This window comes from Plecotus auritus (assembly GCF_963455305.1).
Source record: "Plecotus auritus genome assembly, chromosome: 7".
Taxonomy (NCBI): Eukaryota; Metazoa; Chordata; class Mammalia; order Chiroptera; family Vespertilionidae; genus Plecotus; species Plecotus auritus.
The window spans coordinates 3,632,146-3,651,670 of NC_137774.1; the positions used below are offsets into that span (position 1 = coordinate 3,632,146).

Here is a 19,525-nt window from a genome sequence, read left to right on the forward strand (position 1 = left end):
CTCCACTTGACCCCCCTCTACCAGACTCCACCTGACCCCCCCAGCCTCCACCTGACCCCCCCCACCAGACTCCACCTGACCCCCCCCCAGCCTCCACCTGTGCCCCCCTAGTCCTGGGACTCCACTTGACCACCCCCCCCAGCCTCCACCTGTGCCCCCTCGTCCTGGGCCTCCACCCGCCAGGCCTCTTACTTGAGCAGTGGCTTCTGCAGGGCGGGCGCGGGGGGGAAGGCGCTGAGCAGGACGGCCATGAGGGCCCAGCCGCGCTGGCTCTGCTGCTCGTTGGGGCTGTGCCACAGCTGGGCCACGAGCTGGCTGAAGAGCTCGTCCCGCAGTCCCGGCCGCCGCTGCCCCTGCCTCACCAGGTAGGTGCCCATGGTCCGCTCCTGCCAGGGCGGCAGGGACTCATCCCCCAGGAGCCGCAGCATCTGCAGGGCCAGGCAAGGGCAGGGCACGTGGGGCTCTGTGGTCCCCGCCCGCACCAGGAGCAGGCCCGCCCTGTGCCCTCCCTGTGTGTCACTCACCACCTTGTTGATATCCAGGGCATGCTGAGGGTTCTCACCGTCCAGCCGGGTCAGGGGCTTGTCCAGCAGCTGCCCAGGAGTGGGCAGAGATGGCTCCTGCAAGGAAGGAGGGCGACCCAGTGCCTGAGCAGCTGGCCGGCTGGAGACAGCGTGGGGAGCCCAGGGAGCAGCACTCTGGGGGTGGGGGGGGGGGGCGGGGAGAGGGGGAGGAAGGACTGGCGTGGAAGACCATCATTAAAACGCAGCTTAGCCTGGCCAACGTGGTTGAGCGTCGACCTAAGAACCAGGAGGTCATAGTTTGATTCCGGGTCAGGGCACATGCCCGGGTTGCGGGCTCGATCCCCACTGTGGGACGGTCAGGAGGCAGCCGATCAACGATTCCCTCTCATCATTGATGTTTCTCTCTCTCTCTCCCTCTCCCTTCCTCTCTGACATCCATAAAAACATATATTTAAAATGAGGCTTGCCCTAACGGGTTTGGCTCAGAGGATAGAGCGTCAGCCTGCGGACTGAAGGGTCCCGGGTTCGATTCCGGTCAAGGGCATGTACCCTGGTTGCGGGCACATCCCCAGTAGGGAGTGTGCAGGAGGCAGCTGATCGATGTTTCTCTCTCATCGATGTTTCTGGCTCTCTATCCCTCTCCCTTCCTCTCTGTAGAAAAATCAATAAAAAATATAAAAAAATAAAATAATAAAAAAATAAAAAAAATAAAATGAGGCTTAATTGCTTGTTCTGATTAGAAAACGGATGCCCATGCACGCGGAAAACTCAGAAATCACAGAAAAAGAGAAAGAATAAAAACCACCCCTCGCGTTCCACCGCCAGGCACAGCCAGTTAGCATCTCCGTCTCTCTCTTTCTAGTCCTACTTCCTAGTTCTCGGCGCAAATACAGCCATCACGCCCCCGCTGTGGCTTCTACAAACTGAGATTCTATTCCGTGTGCAGTTTGGAACCGCACACTGCAGCCGGGACAGCGGCCCTGGCCGTCACACACGCGTTAACGCGCGTCGGCAGCAGCGGGCCCGGCACAGGTGTGACAGGCGTGGCTTCTCAGAGGGAACTACAGTGGCGAGTGAGTCACTGAGGTTCAATGAGTATTTTCCGAGCAAGGCAGCTGTGTCCACGGGCCCCAGGCTGCGAGAGGGAGGAGGCTGGGTGGGGACAAGAATAGACAGCCAGCCTCTGCCTGGTAGGGGCTAACATCGGGGGACCTGTGGGATCCACCAGGGAGAGCTGCGGCCTGGGGGCCCACCTGGAAGCCGATGGAGATGAAGCTGGAGAAGGGGAACCGGTCGATGTCCGGCGGCAGCGTCAGGCTGGGCCGCGCAGGAACCTCCGGGGGCTTGGCCTCCGTGATGCTCTGGGCCAGCGTGTGCTGACGGCCTGGGGACAGCACCGGGAGGCAGCCCAGAGGTGCCCAGGTCAGGTGCCCAGGTCAGGCGCCCGGCCCTGGCACCGCTGCCAGCCCTCACCATCACCCCAGCCCCGTGCGGAGGGAGCTGGACGAGGGGCTCCGGGGGCCTGGAGCGGCAGAGGGAGGGACCACAGGGACGGACCCTCTCACACAACTGAGGGGCTGGGGAGGGGTCACAGAAAGAGTGACGCCCGTCAAGCAAGACTCACCTTCCTCCTTCCTCAGCATGACGGCCAGCTCGGCCGGGATCTCCAGGCGCGCCAGCTCCTGTCCGAGGGGCATTGACCCGGTGTGAGGAAGGGGCCCCGGGACCCGGTGTCCGTCCTTCCCCACGTCTATGACTTCCCCTCCCAAGACCCTGGGCGCACACACAGATGCCCCTGAGGGACAGGACCCACCCAACCCATATGCCCCCCCAGCCGTGCCAGCTTCGTCAGGTTCATAACCAGCAACACCCTCTAGCTTCCAGGCCACCTACCATGCTTGGCCCACTCTCAGAGGACCCGCCGCCGTGCCAGCCACACCAGTGCCCAAGCTGTCAGGGGAGACGCAGGAGGGGCTGATGTCCCGAGAGGGGCCCCTCCCCAGCAAGGCAGTTCAGCCGCCCCGCCTGCCCCCTGGAGGCCCTGACCTGGACAGAGGAACAAGCACAGACCCAGAGCGGCCAGCTGCCTGCGCCCAGCTCCCCGGAGCCCTCACCAGCCTTAGTGGGCGTCCCTGCCCGGCTGTCAGGGCAGTGAGGAGAGGGTAGGAGGGCAGGAAGACAGGAAGGAATGGTCTCAGGGGGCAAAGTCCAGCCAGGGAGGGGCCTGGGAGGGGGGCAGTGTGTGGGCACTGACCTTTGAGCTGCTTTATGGCCTCAACTAGGAGTCATCAGGCGAGAGAGGGGAGCAGGTGGGCCCCAGGAGGGCTGGAGGGGATGGGAAGACACGTCGGGCAGGGAGGGGCCTGGGGCAGGGGCAGGGATGAAGGAAGGCAAATGGCTTCCCGAGGCCCCAGCCTACCCTGGCCGGGCAGACAGAAGTGGGAAGAGCTGCCAGCAATGGCCTGAGGCCTTGACCTTGTGAGGTTGGGCTCGGAGGGCGGGCACAGATGCCTGGCTTCTGCCTGAGCTGCCAGTGTCTCACCTGCAGCCTCCGCCTCCTCCGGAGCAGGGGCCGGGCCGCCAGCAGCACCGTGTTCAGCTGTCCTAGGGCCGCCCGGCGCCGGAGGTACCGCTTCCTGGAGGCCGGGAAAGGGGTGGGGAGCCCAAGCTTACACCCAGTTTCTGAGTCCTCCACGCCAAGACAAGCATGTAAGAACTGACCTGAGGCGCCTGGCCGGTGTGGCTCAGGGGTTGAGCATCGACCTACGAACCAGGAGGTCATGGATCGAGTCCCAGTCAGGGCACATGCTCGGGTGGCGGGCTCAATCCCCAGTGTAGGGCGTGCAAGAGGCAGCCGATCCATGATTCTTTCTCATCATGGATGTTTCTATCTCTCTCTCTCTCTCCCTCTCCCTTCCTCTCTGAAATCAATAAAAATATGTTTTAAAAAAGAATTCCCCAAACTCAACAACAAAAAGACAAATAACCCAGTTAAAAAGCAGGCAGAGGGCTTAAATACACATTTGTCCAAAGAAGATACACAAATGGCCAACAAGCACATGAAAAGAGCTCAGCATCGTTAGTCTCAGGGAAATGCAAAGCAAAACCACAGTGAGAAGCCAGTTCACACCCCTGGGAGGGCTGCCATCGTTTAAAAGAGAAAAAGGAAAATGAGTATTGGCAAGGAGGGAGACTGGAACCCTCTTTTTTTTTTAAAATATATTTTATTGATTTTTCACAGAGCGGAAGGGAGAGGGATAGAGAGTTAGAAACATCGATGGGAGAGAAACATCTGTCAGCTGCCTCCTGCACACCCCCCACTGGGAATGTGCCCGCAACCAAGGTACATGCCCTTGACCGGAGTCGAACCTGGGACCCCTCAGTCCGCAGGCCGACGCTCTATCCACTGAGCCAAACCGGTCAGGGCTGGAACCCTCTTATACCGCTGGTGGGAACATAAAATGAGGCAGCCACTCTGCAAAACAGTTTGGCGGCTCTTCAACAAGCTAAGCATAGAATTACCACGTGACCCAGCAATTCCACTCCTCATATGGACCCAAAGGACTTGGAAGCAGAGACGTGAACACACACTTGCGCGCCCATGTTCATGGAAGCATCATTCACAACAGGGAAACAACCCGAATGAGCCCCGAAGGATGCGTGAACAAGACGGGGTCCAGCCACACGAGGGAACGTTGCTCGGCCGTAAAGAAGAAATGAAGTCCTGATACATGCCACGACACGGATGAACCTTGCAAACGCCATGCTTAGTGCAATAAGCCAGACAGAGAAGAAAACTGTAGGCGCCGACCCACACGAAGGGTCTAGAACAGGCCAATTCATAGACGCAGAAGTAGGCTGGCGGTTACCGGGGGCTGGAGGCCAGGGAGAGGGGGGATTATTGCTTAACGGGTACAGTTTCTTTTTTTTTTTTTTTTTAATATATTTTATTGATATTTTACAGAGAGGAAGGGAGAGGGATAGAGAGCTAGAAACATTGATGAGAGAGAAACATCGATCAGCTGCCTCCTGCACACCTCCCCCTGGAGATGTGCCTGCAACCAAGGTACATGCCCTTGACCGGAATCGAACCCGGGACCCTTCAGTCCGCAGGCCGACGCTCTTTCCACTGAGCCAAACCGGTTTCGGCACGGGTACAGTTTCTGTTGGTGATGGAAACGTCCGGGAAATAGGTAGTGGTGACGGGTGCCCCCTCTCCGGGGCTCCCTCGTGTCCCTGCCCTCACTTGTTCTCAGCGCTTTAGCAATCACCTTTGGGGTGACTGGCGCTGGTTTACCCTCTGCATCTGACTCCCCAGCTAGCCTGGGAGGCACCTTCCTGGCCTTCACCACTGTGCCACCAGCATCCGGCCTGGGGTGGATGGAGAAGAAGGTCAATCCAGAGCTATTGGATGAATGAGCTCTGGGCGTGTATTAGGTGAGAAGGGGGAGGGGGAAGCGTTGTAGGACCAGGAGGACCCAGAGCCTAAGTCTGACTCATGCCTTTATTTACTTATTTACTTACCACAGAGAGAGTGGAAGAGAGAGAGGGGGAGACACGGAGAGAGAGAAACATGGATGTGAGAGAGACATGATTGGTTGCCTCCGATACCCTGACCAGGGCCAGGGATTGAGCCTGCAACCGAGGTACGTGCCCTTGATGGGAATTGAACCCAGTACCCCCAACGCTCTATCCACTGAGCCAAACCAGCTAGGGCCAACTCATGCCTTTATTTTTTAAATTTATTATTCTTTTTTTGTGTTTTTTTTTTTTTTTCGACCCATGGTTTTAAAAGATCATTCTTGCTGCCCAGTGAAGAACAGACTAGAAAACAGGACACTCAAGGAGTCAAGACTGCAGGCTGGGTGGCCTGGACAGATCATGAGTGTCCTGTGACGGGGGGTCTCCAAGCAGAGATTATGGCTATGGGCAGGGATGCGTAAGGAGAGCCCAGTGCTGATGGGACGGGGCACTGGGCAGGCCTGAGACCTTATGTGTCCCCAACCTGCCCCACCACCTTGAAAAGACCCAGGGCCTCACCCCACCCCTGCAGACCTGGCCTGGAGCCCCCGCACACGGGCCTGCATCCGAGGCAGGAGGCGGAGGCGCTGGCGGGAGATGCAGGCCCGGAGCCCACGGTGCAGGATGAGCAGGGCCTGGGCACGCCGCTGGGCCCGGTGCTGCTCCAGCTGCTGCCAGCCCGGCTCCTGCAGCAGGACCTGGGGGCAGAGGTGTGGGCTGGCGCAGGCCAGGTGTGGGTGCCTCCTCCCTTCCAGCCAGAAGATCTCCTCTCCCGAGGTGCCCCGGACCCCTGCCACCCAGCCCCGGCCCATCTGCCGACCACCCAGAAGGACCACCAAACCCTGGGTTGGTCCCCAAATCCTCCTCTCCCTTTCTAGCCAGGCCTGCCCCTCGGCACACACCCCCACCTGGGTGGTTCCAAGGTGACAGAGGGGCGACTCGGCCCCCAACACCTGGCTCAGGATGGCGCCACACCTCTCCTGGTCAGAGGCCTCTCCCTGCTCCCCGGTCCCCAGGGTCCGGAACCTGCCGGAGGACAGAGTCAAGGTTGGAGCAGGCGCAGCATAAACCTCCCGCCATAGTTGTTGGACACCTGAGCCTCCAGGTGTCCATTCAGTCGTTAAGTCGTTCGGCAATGATTTGGAAAGCACCTACTATGTGCTGGGCACCTGGGAGAGTTTTGCTGAATGGAGGAGGGGCAGATGAACTCCTGCAGGCATGGAGGGGAGGACGGACAGTGAACAGTGAAAGGAGAGAGAGATGGCGGGAGAGAAGGAGAGAGAAGAATGAAGAGAGGAAGGGTCGGATGCCAGGCCCAAGGCCCCTGGGAAAGCAGTGCACCTTCATGGGGAAGGAACCCCAGTCACTGTGGGGGGCCTTTCTCGTGTGTCCTATCCCTGAAGTGCATGGGCCCCTGGCTGCCCCCATCCTGGAGCCCTACCTGGCCAGGAAGGCCTGGAAGGGCAGGCGCACGGGAAAGCGGGCACTGCGGGCACGAACGGCCTCCAGGACGCCTGCCTGGCGCAGCTGCTCTGCCACGTGTCCCACATCAAAGAGGCTTGGAAGCTGTGGCCGTGGGACAGAGCCAACAAGAGGTGGAGTCAGGGGCTTAGGTTTCGGGAAATGTAGGGCAGGGCACCTTGAGGGGGAGGGGGTGAGAAGGGTGGGGGGGGGAGGCTCTGGGCCAGGTGCTGGGGGAGCTCACCTTCCCGGGGTTGGGGTTGAGGCACTGGATGAAGTAGATACGGCTCCTGATGGGTGGAGGGTGGCGGGGGGGGGGGGGGGTCACTGAGGTACAGATCAGGCTCCCATCCAACGCCCTGCCATTGGTTTGGGGGCACTTCTCTCACCTGCCCAGCCTGGCTATGAGGTCCCCCAGGGACTGCTGAAATCCAGAGGCCAGGGTGGGTTTGCCTTGCCCTCCCCCGCCCTGGGGCTCCGCTTCCTGGAACAGGCTGCCCACCAACTGTGGGGAGAGAGGAGGGTAGTTCATAGCCCAGCCTGCCCCCACCTGGGGGAGCTAGGGTGGACCCGCCCACAGCATCCAGACCCTGGCAAGCTCAGGCCATGGCCCGCGGTGCCAGGGCCTTGAGGGCAAGCCCCTTGAGCAAGCGTGTCCAGGCAGGAAGGGCGAAATGGGGGGACAGAGTGCGGAGGGGCAGGGCCGGGCGGCCGGCAGGGGCACCTGGAGCTGGCTCTGGGCGAGCATTTCTACCACGGCAGGGTCAAGGTGATCCCGGTTTCTGCTTAAAAATTTGTGAACCTGCAAAAGACAACGTGGGGAAGCGGGGGGGAAGCCAAGGGCGTGGAGGCTGTCCCTTTGCCAAATATTCTGCCTCTCCCCGCGGAGTTAAAGGCCGCCTTTGTCTCTGTAGGTGGCTGTGCTGGGAACACTGGAAATCCACATGCAAAGCAATAAAACCGGACTCTTATCTCACACCAGGCACCAAAGGTAACTCCAAACCCATGGATCGCAGACCTAAATGGCAGACCTGGAACTGTAAGACGCTAAGAAGAAAACACAGGGAGAAAGCGTCATGACACTGGCCTTGGCAATGACTTCCTGGACATAACACCAAAGGCACAGACGGCAAAAGAAAAAGGTAGTTCAATTCGATTTCAGCGCAAGTAAGAACTTGTGTGCATCAAAACCCACTATTTAGAGAGCAAAGAGACAACCCACAGCTGGGAGGGAATGTTGCAGAGCAGATAAGGGATGACTATCCGGAGCTCCTAGAACTCAACCAGAAAAAAGCAACTCGGTTCAAAAAGGGGCAAAGGCCTGGGGCGGACGTTTCTCCGAAGCGATGCAAACAGCCCGGAAGCGAAGCGCATGGCAAGACTCTCAACATCATTAGGGAAATGCAAATAAAACCACAATGAGATACAGTTTCACACCCACTCGGATGGCTATCGTTTTTTTTAAACGGAAAATAACGCATTTTGGCAAGGACGTAGGCAAATTGGAACCCTCCTCCAGGCTGGTGGGAACATAAAAGGGTACGGCCGCGGAGGAAAAACAATTTGGTGGCTCCTCGAACATCTGAACCACCATAAGGTCCAGCCGTTCTAGTTCTAGGTACAGACCCAGAAGAACTGGAGGCAGAGACCGCACAGATACCTGCACCCCGTGTCCACGGTGGCATGAGTCGCAACAGCCAAAAAGGCAGAAGCAACTCACGTGTCCATCCTCAGCTGGAAGGTGGACAAAGGGTTGTCTGCACACATGATGCGGTCTCATTCAGCCAGGAGAGGAGGGAGACTCTGCCACATGCTACAATGTGAATGAGCCTTGGAAGCATGCTTAGTGTCATACGTCAGACACGAAAGGGGTGTGTGTGTGTGTGTTGATTCCATTTATATGAGATACCTAGTATAGGCAACTTTATAGACAGAACGTCTGATTACCAGGGGCTGGGGGGAGGGGGGATGGGCAGTGAGTGTGTTTAATGGGTACAGAGTTTCTGTTTGGGATGATGAGAAATTTCTGGCGTGGCTCAGTGGTTGAGCGTTGACTTATGAACCAGGAGGCCATGGTTCCATTCCCAGTCAGGGCATATACCTGGGTGTGGGGCTCATTCCCCAGTGTGGGGCCGCTGATCAATGATTCTCTCTCATCATTGATGTTTCTCTCTTTCTCTCCCTTCCTCTCTGAAATAAATTTAAAAAAATATTCTGGAAGTGGACAATGGTGATGGCCGCACAATAATGTAAATGTACTTAAAGCCACTGAATCACACCCTTAAAAATGGCTAAAATGGCCCTAGCTCAGCCGTGGGCAAACTACGGCCCGCGGGCCGGATCCGGCTGTTCTATCCGGTTCTCTTGCTCTCCCCTCCGCTCCTTTACTTTGAATTTATATTAGTTCACACAAACACTCCTTCCATGCTTTTGTTCCGGCCCTCCGGTCCAGTTTAAGAGCCCATTGTGGCCCTCGAGTCAAAAAGTTTGCCCACCCCTGGGCTAGCTGGTATTGCTCAGTGGATAGAGGGCAAGCCCCTTGGCTAGTCTCGTGCATTTCTTTTCCAGAAGATACTTTAGTGGCACTTCTGCAGGAGGGTGTGGTCGGTGGCCTGACAAGAGAGATGGCTCCCTCAGGCCCTGCCTCCCTGCCCCGTGCCCAGGTGGGGACTGAAGGGTCCCAGGGTCAATTCCGGTCAAGGGCATATGCCTGGGTTGCGGGCTCGATCCCCAGTAGAGGTTGTGCAGGAGGCAACCAATCAATGATTCTCTCTCATCATTGATGTTTCTCTCTCTCCCCTTCTCCCTTCCTCTCTGACATCAATAAACACATTTTAAAAATGGTTAAAATGGTAAAATTCGTGTAATGTATAGTTTATGACATTTTTAGGGCCACCTTTGTCATGTGTCCGGCTCCTTTATATACCCAGGGGTCTGTTCTGGGCTTTGGATTCAGTCCCATGGGTGGCTCTGTTCCTTAGGAGCACCATACTCTTAATTCCTGGATCTTGGAAATATGGTTTCACAGCTGTTAGAACAAATTCCTCCATAACCTTTTGCTTTTCAATATTTTCTTGGCTATTCTCATGCATTTCTTTTCCAGATGATACTTTAGAAGAATTTCATCAAAACCCATTCTCCTCCTCCCAGGGGGGTATTGTCGTGAATTGCACTACTTTTATCCATCAAATGGGAAAGAATGAACAATATTAAGGCTCCCCAAAATGAACATGGTTTGTCCCTCCATTTACATATATATATATATATATATATACATATATATATATATATATATATATTAATTTTTTTTGTCCCTCCATGTTATATATTTATTTTAGAGAGGAAGGGAGAGGGAGAAAGAGATAGAAACATCAATGATGAGAATCATTGATTGGCTGCCTTTTACACGCCCCCTGTAACCAGCCTGCAGCCAGCATGTGCCCCGACTGGGAATCAAACCATGGCCTCCGGGTTCATAGGTTGACACTCAACTACGGAGCCACACCAGCCGGGCTGTGCCTCCATTTTTAAATCTTTTGTGACCTTCAGTACAGTTTTATATTTTTATTCAATCGCCATGTGTTTCTCTTTCTTTTTGATGTGATTTTTTCTTTTTTGGAGGTATAATTGACATATTCCTTTTGTTTCTTGTTTGGGTTAGCTTTGGGGTAGTTTGTATTTTTTCTTCTACAACCAAAGATGGCCAAGCCTTGGAAGGGGCCTCCCCTCCCCCACTCCTGTCACCTGTCAGGTGACTCAGCTCCGACAGGAGACACCAGGGTCCCAGTGCCCTCCCCGATTCCCCATACCTGGTAGGTGACGGTCCCTGCGTAATGTCGCACGGTGAAGATAGGAAGGGGCAGCTGCGGCTTGGCGTAGCATGGGTGATCGCCATGGTGATAGTGGCACTTCTGCAGGAAGGTGTGGTCGGTGGCCTGACAAGAGAGATGGCTCCCTCAGGCCCTGCCTCCCTGCCCCGGGCCCAGGTGCCACAGTGAACCGAGGCGGCTTTGCGTCTTTCCCAGACACCCTGGTAGGAGGAGTCGCTGCGAACCCGAGTCCCTGTGGAGGGCGCCTCTCTCGTTCCCAGGGACTGTTTGGACAACAAAGCGCTGTTTGAGAAAGACACGGCTTCTCACACGCGGAAACCGCCTCCATCAATACACACCGATCATTTAAAGGTGCGGGGACTTTAAGACAGGTGCAGCGGGCATTCCCGCGGGCACGCACAGCTGCAGGTGTTTCTACACCAGTCTTTTTTTTTTTTTTTAATATATTTTTATTGATTTCAGAGAGGAAGGGAGAGGGAGAGAGAGAGAGAAACATTGATGTGAGAGAGAAAAATCCATTGGTTGTCTTCCCTATGCTCCCTGACTGGGGATTGAATCTGCAACCTGGTATGTGCCCTGACCGGGGATTGAACCCGGGACCTTTTGGTATACAGAATGACGCTCCAACCGAGCCACCCCGGCCAGGGCTACATATTAATGCCTTTATATTAAGATTATATTGATCAATGAAATATTATCACGTTTGAGTACTTTATTACTGTTTTTCATCATTATTTTCAACCTCTAATGAAAAGGGAAAATGGAAAGGTGTCACCTTATATCCGGGGTTGTAGTGTGTTTAGCTTAAACGGCCTCACATGCCAGAGGAGGCCCAAGCTGCACACGTGCTCTCGTGGCCCTGCACATCCATGCACCGAGCCATGCAGGTGTGGCTTAACGTGTGGTGTGTGTGTTCTGCGTGTGTGTTAACACCTCTCTCCTGCTGCACTTCAGACTCCAAGGGAGGGTTATTTTTGCTCACCTTTTTATCCCTAGCACAATTCCTGGCACAGATATTCGTTCATTTATTCGTTCATTTAATATTTAGTGTCCCCTTACCCATGTCCCAGGCGCTGAGACGGGGCTGAAACCCTGCAGAGGGCCCAGTCTGCCTCAGGAGAGTCAGGGAGTAAATAAATATGCAGCGCAATTGCCATGGACACAAGTTTGTAAGGCAGGCAGCCTGGAGAGCTGCAGGAGCTGAGGTGGGCGGGTGGAAGGCAGTCTTTGCTCACCTCCCAGGGGCCCTGCTCAGTCCCCTCCTCCATGCCCCTCAGGCATGATGGCCTCCCTCTGGCAGCGAGGACGTGAGGAACCTCAGAGAGGTCAGCCTTCTTGCTCAAGGTCACCTAGCACAGGGTTTGAACCCAGTTTGGCCACTGCCTTCCCAAGCTGTACTGAAGGTGTGTGGGCAGGGTCTCTGGACCCCATCACCTTATTGCTCCTCCCCTCCTTGTCCTGCCACTGGGGGCTCACCTGGGACAGCCATGTCTGGGCATCCAGGATACGCAGGAGGCTCAGGGGCTGGTCTACCAGGAGGTCCAGGCAGGATTCCCTCGGAGGCTGGGGGATGGGCACCCAGGGCAGCAACTCTCGCCGACACTCCTCCTGGGAACAGTCAGCATTTGGCCGTTTATGGAGCCCACCCACATTCATGGGCGACCTCATCTGAGCCAGAGCAGGGATGGCCTTCCCATTTTACAGATGAGAAAACTGAGGTTCGGAAGGACTGAGACAGCCCATAGCAAGCGGGCTTTGGGGTAGAGCTCTCAGGGCAGTGCCCTCCCTTCAGCAGAGATGGCCTCTGTTCTGAGTGTCCCCGGCCCTGTCCATGCCCTGGTCCCTCACCTCCTCCTGGGCCAGCAGCATCTGGCTGGAGAAGAGCTGCAGACGCTCGCTGGCAAGGTTGTTGCACAGTTGCTCTAGGCCATTCACCCGCAGTGCCTGGGGGCATGTGGGCAGTGAGGTGGGCACCCACCTGAGAGGAGGGCACCGGGCAGGGGTGGGGGTGGGCACACAGGCCTGGTGCCCTTCATCCCCCTCCCACAGGCTGCCTGCATTCTCCCCAGCATTCAGGGAGGAGTAGTGCCCCAGGGCTCATGGTGCCTCCTATAGGGTCAAGGGCAAAAGCCACAGTCAGGCCTCCCCCTAGGATCCCACACCCCTGCCCTCTGCCTCAGCCTGAGCCACAGACATCCTGTGGTCTGGAAGACTCCTTTGCCTACAACCTAGCTTGCTGGCTATCAGAATCCCACATCCTCATAAGCAGGGCTCCAGGCTGCTGCCTCCAAGAAGCCTTCCAATATTCCTCCGGTAGGGATTTCAGACTCCTTCCTGTGTGCCCCCCAGCACAGCCCCCACTTCCTGTAGCTTTGAATAGAGGGTTTTGACACGCTCTTAAACACACAAGAGCACACAGGCACACGGGCGCACACACACTTGTCATGGTCACCAAGGACACACTGGAGGGGCAGGCAGTGAACAGGGCCCGTCCAGGGTGGGGCTACCTCTTGTTCTAGGCCAGCCGTGGGCAAACTACGGCCCGCGGGCCGGATCCGGCTGTTCTATCCGGTTCTCTTGCTCTCCCCTCCGCTCCTTTACTTTGAATTTTTATTAGTTCACACAAACACTCCATCCATGCTTTTGTTCCGGCCCTCCGGTCCAGTTTAAGAACCCATTGTGGCCCTTGAATCAAAAAGTTTGCCCACCCCTGTTCTAGGCCCTCTTCCCTGCCCTGAGGAGGCAGGATCCCCTGGAAAGGGGTAGGGAGCTTGTGAAAGTCGGTGATTGGAGGGCCCCTGGTGCACGGGAGGCGAGGCTACGGGCTGCCCCAAGCTGGGGCCTTCATCTCCCGCTGCCCCAGAGGCGATGTCAGGCCTGGACCGAGCAGGGCAGAATGGCTGCCCCTACGGAGTGTGCAGCTGACTCATGGACCATCTTAGGGCCTGGCAGGCCAATAGTTCACCAGTGCCCCTCACAGGGAAGCTGGCACTACTGGGGCCCCCGGAAAGAATCAGGATGCAGTGGGCGTCCTGTCCTGGGCCCCCCAGCCAGGGGTGACCTCAAAACCATAGACGTCCACGACAGTGATGGTTTTCGTGTTGCCTCCCTCCCCAGGTGGGGCCAGCCGCGTGTTGGTCCTCCTCAGAAGCCAGGCGAAGAGCCGCGAGTACAGGGCCTTGGCCAGGGCGTCCCTGTGGGCATGGGGTGTGAGCCAAGTGCAGCAGAGTGCCAGGCGAGGCTATGGCTCTCTCTTGCCCCCAGAGCACCTGGCATCAATGGCCCTCTCCAGGGGCAGGGATCTTGAGGCCGGGCCGTAGGGTGTCTCCTGGGGGCAGAGGGTGTGCACGTGGCATGTCAGGCCTAGGCCCACACGGGCACTCAGCCAGCCATCGGGTGGTCCGGCCGTGCCCATGCCTCCCCGGGAGCCTCAAGCTCACCGTGACCCGCCTGGTGACAGCCCCCTCCAGGCGCTCGGGCGGCACCCGCAGCAACCGGGCTGCTGTGTGGATCTCAGCCCAGCTGGACACGGCAGCCACCTCCTGGGACTCTCTCTGGACAGAGGAAGGAGGGAGCAGGGAGTGCTCTGCTTGAGCAGTGGCAACGTCCCACAGGGCAGAGGCCAGGCCTTGCTTTGCACAGCAGCTGCCCGTTACCCAAAGGTAGATAGATGGGTCTGGGCCGCAGGAGCCCGCTCTGGACTCCAAGGGCCCTGAGTGTGAGTCCTGACTTCACCTCTTCACTGGCTGGCCCGCCTCACAAGTCTCTTTCCTCTCTGAACCGCCACTGTCTTATTGCAGAAGGGGAAACACACCCCTTATTGTGGACAGCAGCTCCCACGTGGCTGAGTGATATGGGCTGCGGGAGGTGCAGCAAGTAAACAAAGCTTGATCAGGTGCATGTGACTGAGTGGATCCAAAACCCACGAGAACGTTGTAAACATCTCGACCACGCCCTTCCTTTGCCTGGTGGAATCTGGCTATAAAATAAAGACTCGGCTTGCAGGCCGTGGCGCTGTCTCTCTAATCAGAGGGCAGCGTCTCACCTAGCCCCAGCTTTATTCTCTTGTCTGTCTTTTCTAATCCTTCACCGCCCCCCCCTCAGGTTCACCCCTGGCCGTGCTGGCGTGGCACACTTACGCTCCAGGGTTGTGCTGAGAACCAAATTAGAAAACATGTGTACAGTGGCTTACACAGCACCTGGTACGTAACAGCTGCTCAGTGAGAAGCAGGTGTGCTTCTGGGGGTGGCGGCTGAGTGGGACAGGCAGTGGCACAGGTGCCAAAACTCCAGGTCTGTTGCCCATCTGGCCGGTGGGGGGTCTGCCTGCTTTCCAGGGCAGCTGGGAGGCCCGAGGCTGGCCCAGGGCCGCGCAGTCTCCCACATACACGCTTGGGCATCGTTACTGCTGCCCTTATTATGCAAACAAGCCACGTGGGAGGGTCCAGCGCCTCAGGGGAGCCCACCTCTGAGGAGGAGAAGCAGATGTTGCCGAGCTGCAGGATGGTAGCCAGCACGGCCCAGACTGCGGTCAACTCCTCCGGGCACAAGCCCAGCGCCTGCAGGGCCTTCACCAGTCCTGTGAAGTCCTGGGCATCCTCCTTGCCCTGGAGCCTGCAGGCCTGGCCCTGCAGAGCACACGGGTGGGCAGAGGGCCTGGCCCCCCAGCCTTGCTCTACCCCAGCTCCTATTCAGACCCCCCTACCAAGACCCCTCTCTGGGCAGGCCCTGCTGCCCACACCGTGTGCACCTTGCCCCCACCTGGTTGAGGTAGTGGTAGGTCTCTGGCTCCTGCAGGGACAGCTGCTCCAGTTCCGTGGGGTCCAGCCCCACCAACAGCTCGTAGAACACATGGAAGCTCCGCTCAGCCTGGGCCTTGGCGGAGAAGGCCTAGCTTAGGGGGGCCAGTGGCCTGGTCTTGTGCCCCGGGGCAGCAAGGACAAGTCCTGGGGAAGGCAGGCCTGGGGGCCTAGGGACCACAGCGCCCCCCCCCCAAGGGCCCCTCCCTCTTTCCCACTCTAGGAGCTGGAAAGGGGTGAGCTGTAGGGCGGGTCTTACCTGAAACACCACCCTCGAGGTCTCAAGCAGATAATGTGACACAGAAGCTCCCACGATGACCCCCCTGTGGGGACAGGACACTGGGTGGGGGTGCCCAGGTGCATGCAACCCAGGGGCCCCGCTCAGAATGGGACCCACCCTGGGCAGCAGTGTCAGGCTCCCAGGGAACTGACAGTGCGTGGCCCCTGTGCCCACCTGGGCACCCCCTCACTTACTGCTGCAGGCAGAGACATAAGACCTGGCCGAAGCGGCTGGCGTTGGCATTGAGGACTGTCTTGGCATGGCCAAAGCTGCCGAGCCAGGGCAGCACATCGTCCAGCTGCTGGGGAAGGGCATTCAAATCACCCCAGAAGAGCAATGAGCCCCCTGGTCAGGCCTCCCAGCTGTGGGCACTCGGTGCCTGGGGACTGACTGGGCTGGTGCCCCCACAGCAGGCAATGCCTGGGGCTGTCCCTGAGGAGAAGCCAGGGACCCGAAGACCCCGTCCTGGCCCAAAGGAGAAGGGTAGTCCCGGGAAATGGCCAGCTGCCCCCACCTGACATCCTCTGTCCCTCATCGGCTCCTGCTCCAGGCCGCTCAGGAACCGCACCATCTGTTTGGCGGCTTCTGTCTTCCCCGAGCCACTGTGCCCGCTGCGGGAGGGAGGGGCTGGCAGGGCCATCGCATAACCCCACTGAGCCGATGAAGTGGGGACATGCCCCAAAAGCAGATGGTCCCGGGGCATGGAGCCCAAACAGAGAAAGTCCCCGAGATGCCTCGTTCAAGGGCACATGTGGTGACGTCAGCCAGGAGCTCAACCCTCCGGAGTCAGAGCTGCCACACAGGGAGCAGAGCGGCAGCTTCCATACGGCCCTCGTCCGGCCACCCGTCCCAGCCTCGGTGTGGCCTGGGGGTTCGGCGGACAGGCAGCCGCCCCTCACCTGAGGAGAATGCCTGCGTCCCGCCCCGTGCTCTGAGACAGGCGATAGGCTGATGCCCCGACGGCGAAGATGTGTCTGCGGAAAGACGGTGGGGGCAGGTGAGCAGGCTGCAGGGGCCTCTGGGCCCTCCTAGGTGGAGGCAGGATGCCCGCCCCCCCGGTCCCCAGGACCCCAGTCAATGGGACCTGCCAGGGCTTAGCCGCCAGGGGGTTGAGCAAAAGGTTGGTGGAGAAAGGCACGTACGGGGTGGCACTGGGGGCCTTCCTGGGGCGGTAGCTGGCCAGGACCTCAGGCGAGAAGACGGGCAGGGGCCAGCGGGGGTTCAGAGCGAGCAGGAGGGGCCCCCCGAAGGTCTGGGGAAGGAAGCACAAGCTCTCACCAGAGCATGGAGGGGGCAGGAGAGGCAGATGGGACGGGGCTCGGATGCTTCCCGCCCAGACCCCAGACCCGCTCTGCAGGGCCCCAGAGAGGGTTCAGCGCCCAGCCCAGGAAGGAGAACAGAAGAGATGCTCTGGGGTGCTGGAGGGCCCTCCGATCCCAGGAGAAAGGGAGTCCCAGCCCTCCATCCCCTCGAGGTCCCCCGTACGTAGATGCGGCCCAGGTGAAATCTCTTCTTGAGGCACAGCAGAACGGAGCTGTCACACAGCGGGCTGCGGGGGCAGGCGGGGCAGCAGCAGGGGGAGAGAGGAGGTCCCAGGTTACTGGTATTCTGCCACCGGCTGCAGAGACACTGGGCAAGTCGTGCCCCTCTCCGAGCCCATCCACGGCCTGCTGCTCGGTGAGCGACCCACCCAAGGGGGCTGGCAAACAGGGAAGCTTTGCGTGAATTAGAGAAGGAAGTTCCAAGCAGGGACATCTGCTGGGCATCCCCCACCTGCCCGAGCTGGCCCCTTTAGTGAGGCACGACCCCTCCATCTGTTACCAAAACGAGGAGGTGCCCCAGGCCGGGCAGGTTGGAACAGGCGCTCACCGCAGCCGGGCCAGGTCCTCGGTGTCTTCCAGGAGGGTCCCTGGGTTCCTGCCCTGGGCACCCGGGAAGGACGGCGCCTCCAGGCCTGGCCCAAGGCTCCGCTCCAGGTCCCTCTCCAGCGCCTCCTCGGCCTCGTCCTCCGGCTCCCAGGGATCCCTCTGGGACCGGTAGGGGCCCGGGCGCTTCTCCAAGGTGAGTTGGGGCAGCAGCGCGTCTGCGTCAGGCCCGGGGTCCTCGCGGGCGTCGGAGTCCTGGGCCCAGTGCACCGGAGCCTCCGCTTCCAAGGTCCCGGGCTCTGCTTCGCTGCTGGAGCCGCTCCCGTCCCGCGGGGGTCCCGCCTCCGCTTCTCCCCTCTCCCAGCGCCCCTCCCTGTCCCTTGGGGCCCCTGCACAAGGCCAAACGCGCCCCTCCCTGGAGGGTGCGTCCTCGGACGCGTCCTCTGAGCTCCGGCTGCTCGACGCCCTCCCCGCCCTGTGGATCCTCGGGAACACGACCGCGAACTTGGGATCCGGAGTCGGGTCCTGGTTCTTCGAAGGGTCCGGGCAGGCTGGGCTCTTCGCGACCTGCGGGGAGCTCGGGCTGCCGGCAGGGGGAGCCCTCGGCCGTCCCCGTAGCCCCACGACGCCCGCCAGGCGCTGCCCTAGACGGCGCCGCAGCCCCCGCGCGCGCCCCGGCCCCTCGCCCGCCCGCGCCCCCGGCCCCGGCCCCTCGCCGGCAGGCCGCTCCGCCTCCTGCCCCTCGGCCCCGCGCAGCCCGAGCAGACGCCAGAGCCACCGCAGGAGGCCCAGGGCCTGGGCCACGCGAAGGAGCCTTTTCTTGAGGCTTGAGCGACAGGGACCCGCAGCCTGGGGAGCGGGGCCGGGTGGCGCCCTCGCGCGGAGCCGGTGCAGCGCCACGAGGGCGGCCAGCGGCGCTGGGTCCCCCGGAGCGTCTCCCCCTCCACCCTCGGCTGCGCCCTCGCTCGCCGCTGCCTGCACCTTCCCCAACACCTTTCCGACCTGGCGGCGCGGAGCCCTGGCAGTCGAGGCCTCGGCTCCTCCGGTCTCAGCCTCTGGCTGCTCCCCGTCGTCACTTGTATCCCCAGAAGCCCGCGAGCTCTTGGGGACGCCAGCGGGGCTGCCCTCGAGGAGGCTGGAGGTCGTGGCTTTCCTGCCCGGCTCGGCCTCCGTGGCCTGGCTCCCTGACTCTGGGGCTGCCCGCGGGCCCGGTCCAGGTCCGGCCTCCTCCCGCCTCCAGTCCGTGTCTGACCCGGAATCCGCCGTCGCTCTCCGGGGCCCGATCCGCAGTGATCCTCCCCGGCTCCGGGGCTCGGAGTGGGGCTCGTCGCTACTCCTACCGTCGCTGCTCGGGGGCTCGCCCTGCCCCAGCGCTGCCGCCGGCCCGGTTTGGGTGTCTCCCGAGCTCGCGTTCGTTTGCTCCGAGTTGGGCCGCAGCTCCGGGGTCCCGCCGCTCTGGCTGCCGCTTTCCTGGTCCTCGCGGGCCTCGCTGTCCGGGCAGGAGCTGCCCGGGTCTCCGCCCGACGTGTCCCCACCGGGGCTCCGAGGCGCTCGGCGTCCCCGCCTCGCCGAGGGTCCCCGTCCTCTTTTTCCTTTCCTCCTGCGGCGGCCGTGCCCGCCTGTTCTCCCTTCTCCTCGGGGGAGACTGTCCTCCAGGCGCCCCCCACGGCTGTCCCCGAGCTCACGGCTCTCCCTGGGCCCGCGTCCCCGAGGCCTGGCACTGCCTTGCCTCCCCTGAGCCTCTAGCGGAGGCTCAGCCCCTGGCCCTGGGCAGCCGCCCTGCCCCTCCGCGGTGGGCTTCCTGCGGCCACCAGGGGTCCCCTGGCCTCCCGCGGCGGCGGGATCCAAGACAGGTCCCGAGCCTCGAGCCTTACCACGGCCCTGTCGGCGGTCCCCGCTGGCCGCGCCATCGGTGCTGGCAGACCCCGACTCCTGCTCGCCTGAGTCTGGCCTCTTTGGTCCCTGGGGGCACCGGGGCGCTTTGCCCTTTCTCCCGCCCATGGCAGGCCCAGCAGAGAGCGGCTTCCCTCTCTCCCCTTCCCTTCGATCTGGCTGCCTTGGGCTCCCTCAGCCCTCCGACCCTGTCAGAAAAACTGCCGCGCACCACCCTGGTTCTGCTCTGGCGGGGTCTACAGCCTCAAACCAACCTCTCCCCTCCCTCCGCCCCCCATCTCCTGCCTTAGGCATGAGCATCAATAATGCAAGTGGCTGTGGGTCCTGACCCCTCCAATAACAATGAAGCAGAG

General features: G+C 60.0%; 1 protein-coding gene across 1 annotated transcript in view; it reads right to left on the minus strand.

Annotated features, from left to right (window-relative positions):
• Window positions 1-19,280, minus strand: part of MYO15B (myosin XVB) — a gene marked incomplete at its 5' end in the record, with an annotated part of 32,453 nt that extends 13,173 nt beyond the window's left edge. The window contains 26 exons of the mRNA XM_080680875.1: window positions 193-428; window positions 525-620; window positions 1,778-1,908; window positions 2,149-2,206; window positions 3,067-3,160; window positions 5,580-5,743; window positions 5,954-6,071; window positions 6,487-6,611; window positions 6,751-6,796; window positions 6,896-7,011; window positions 7,231-7,308; window positions 10,316-10,441; window positions 11,813-11,944; window positions 12,185-12,280; window positions 13,398-13,530; window positions 13,606-13,664; window positions 13,777-13,890; window positions 14,802-14,963; window positions 15,097-15,210; window positions 15,394-15,457; window positions 15,609-15,712; window positions 15,929-16,025; window positions 16,314-16,388; window positions 16,557-16,666; window positions 16,900-16,963; window positions 17,284-19,280. Coding sequence (XP_080537001.1) covers window positions 193-428; window positions 525-620; window positions 1,778-1,908; window positions 2,149-2,206; window positions 3,067-3,160; window positions 5,580-5,743; window positions 5,954-6,071; window positions 6,487-6,611; window positions 6,751-6,796; window positions 6,896-7,011; window positions 7,231-7,308; window positions 10,316-10,441; window positions 11,813-11,944; window positions 12,185-12,280; window positions 13,398-13,530; window positions 13,606-13,664; window positions 13,777-13,890; window positions 14,802-14,963; window positions 15,097-15,210; window positions 15,394-15,457; window positions 15,609-15,712; window positions 15,929-16,025; window positions 16,314-16,388; window positions 16,557-16,666; window positions 16,900-16,963; window positions 17,284-19,280 — 4,709 coding nt within the window. The remainder of the gene's footprint in view (window positions 1-192; window positions 429-524; window positions 621-1,777; window positions 1,909-2,148; window positions 2,207-3,066; window positions 3,161-5,579; window positions 5,744-5,953; window positions 6,072-6,486; window positions 6,612-6,750; window positions 6,797-6,895; window positions 7,012-7,230; window positions 7,309-10,315; window positions 10,442-11,812; window positions 11,945-12,184; window positions 12,281-13,397; window positions 13,531-13,605; window positions 13,665-13,776; window positions 13,891-14,801; window positions 14,964-15,096; window positions 15,211-15,393; window positions 15,458-15,608; window positions 15,713-15,928; window positions 16,026-16,313; window positions 16,389-16,556; window positions 16,667-16,899; window positions 16,964-17,283) is intronic.
• Window positions 19,281-19,525: the final 245 nt, after the last annotated feature.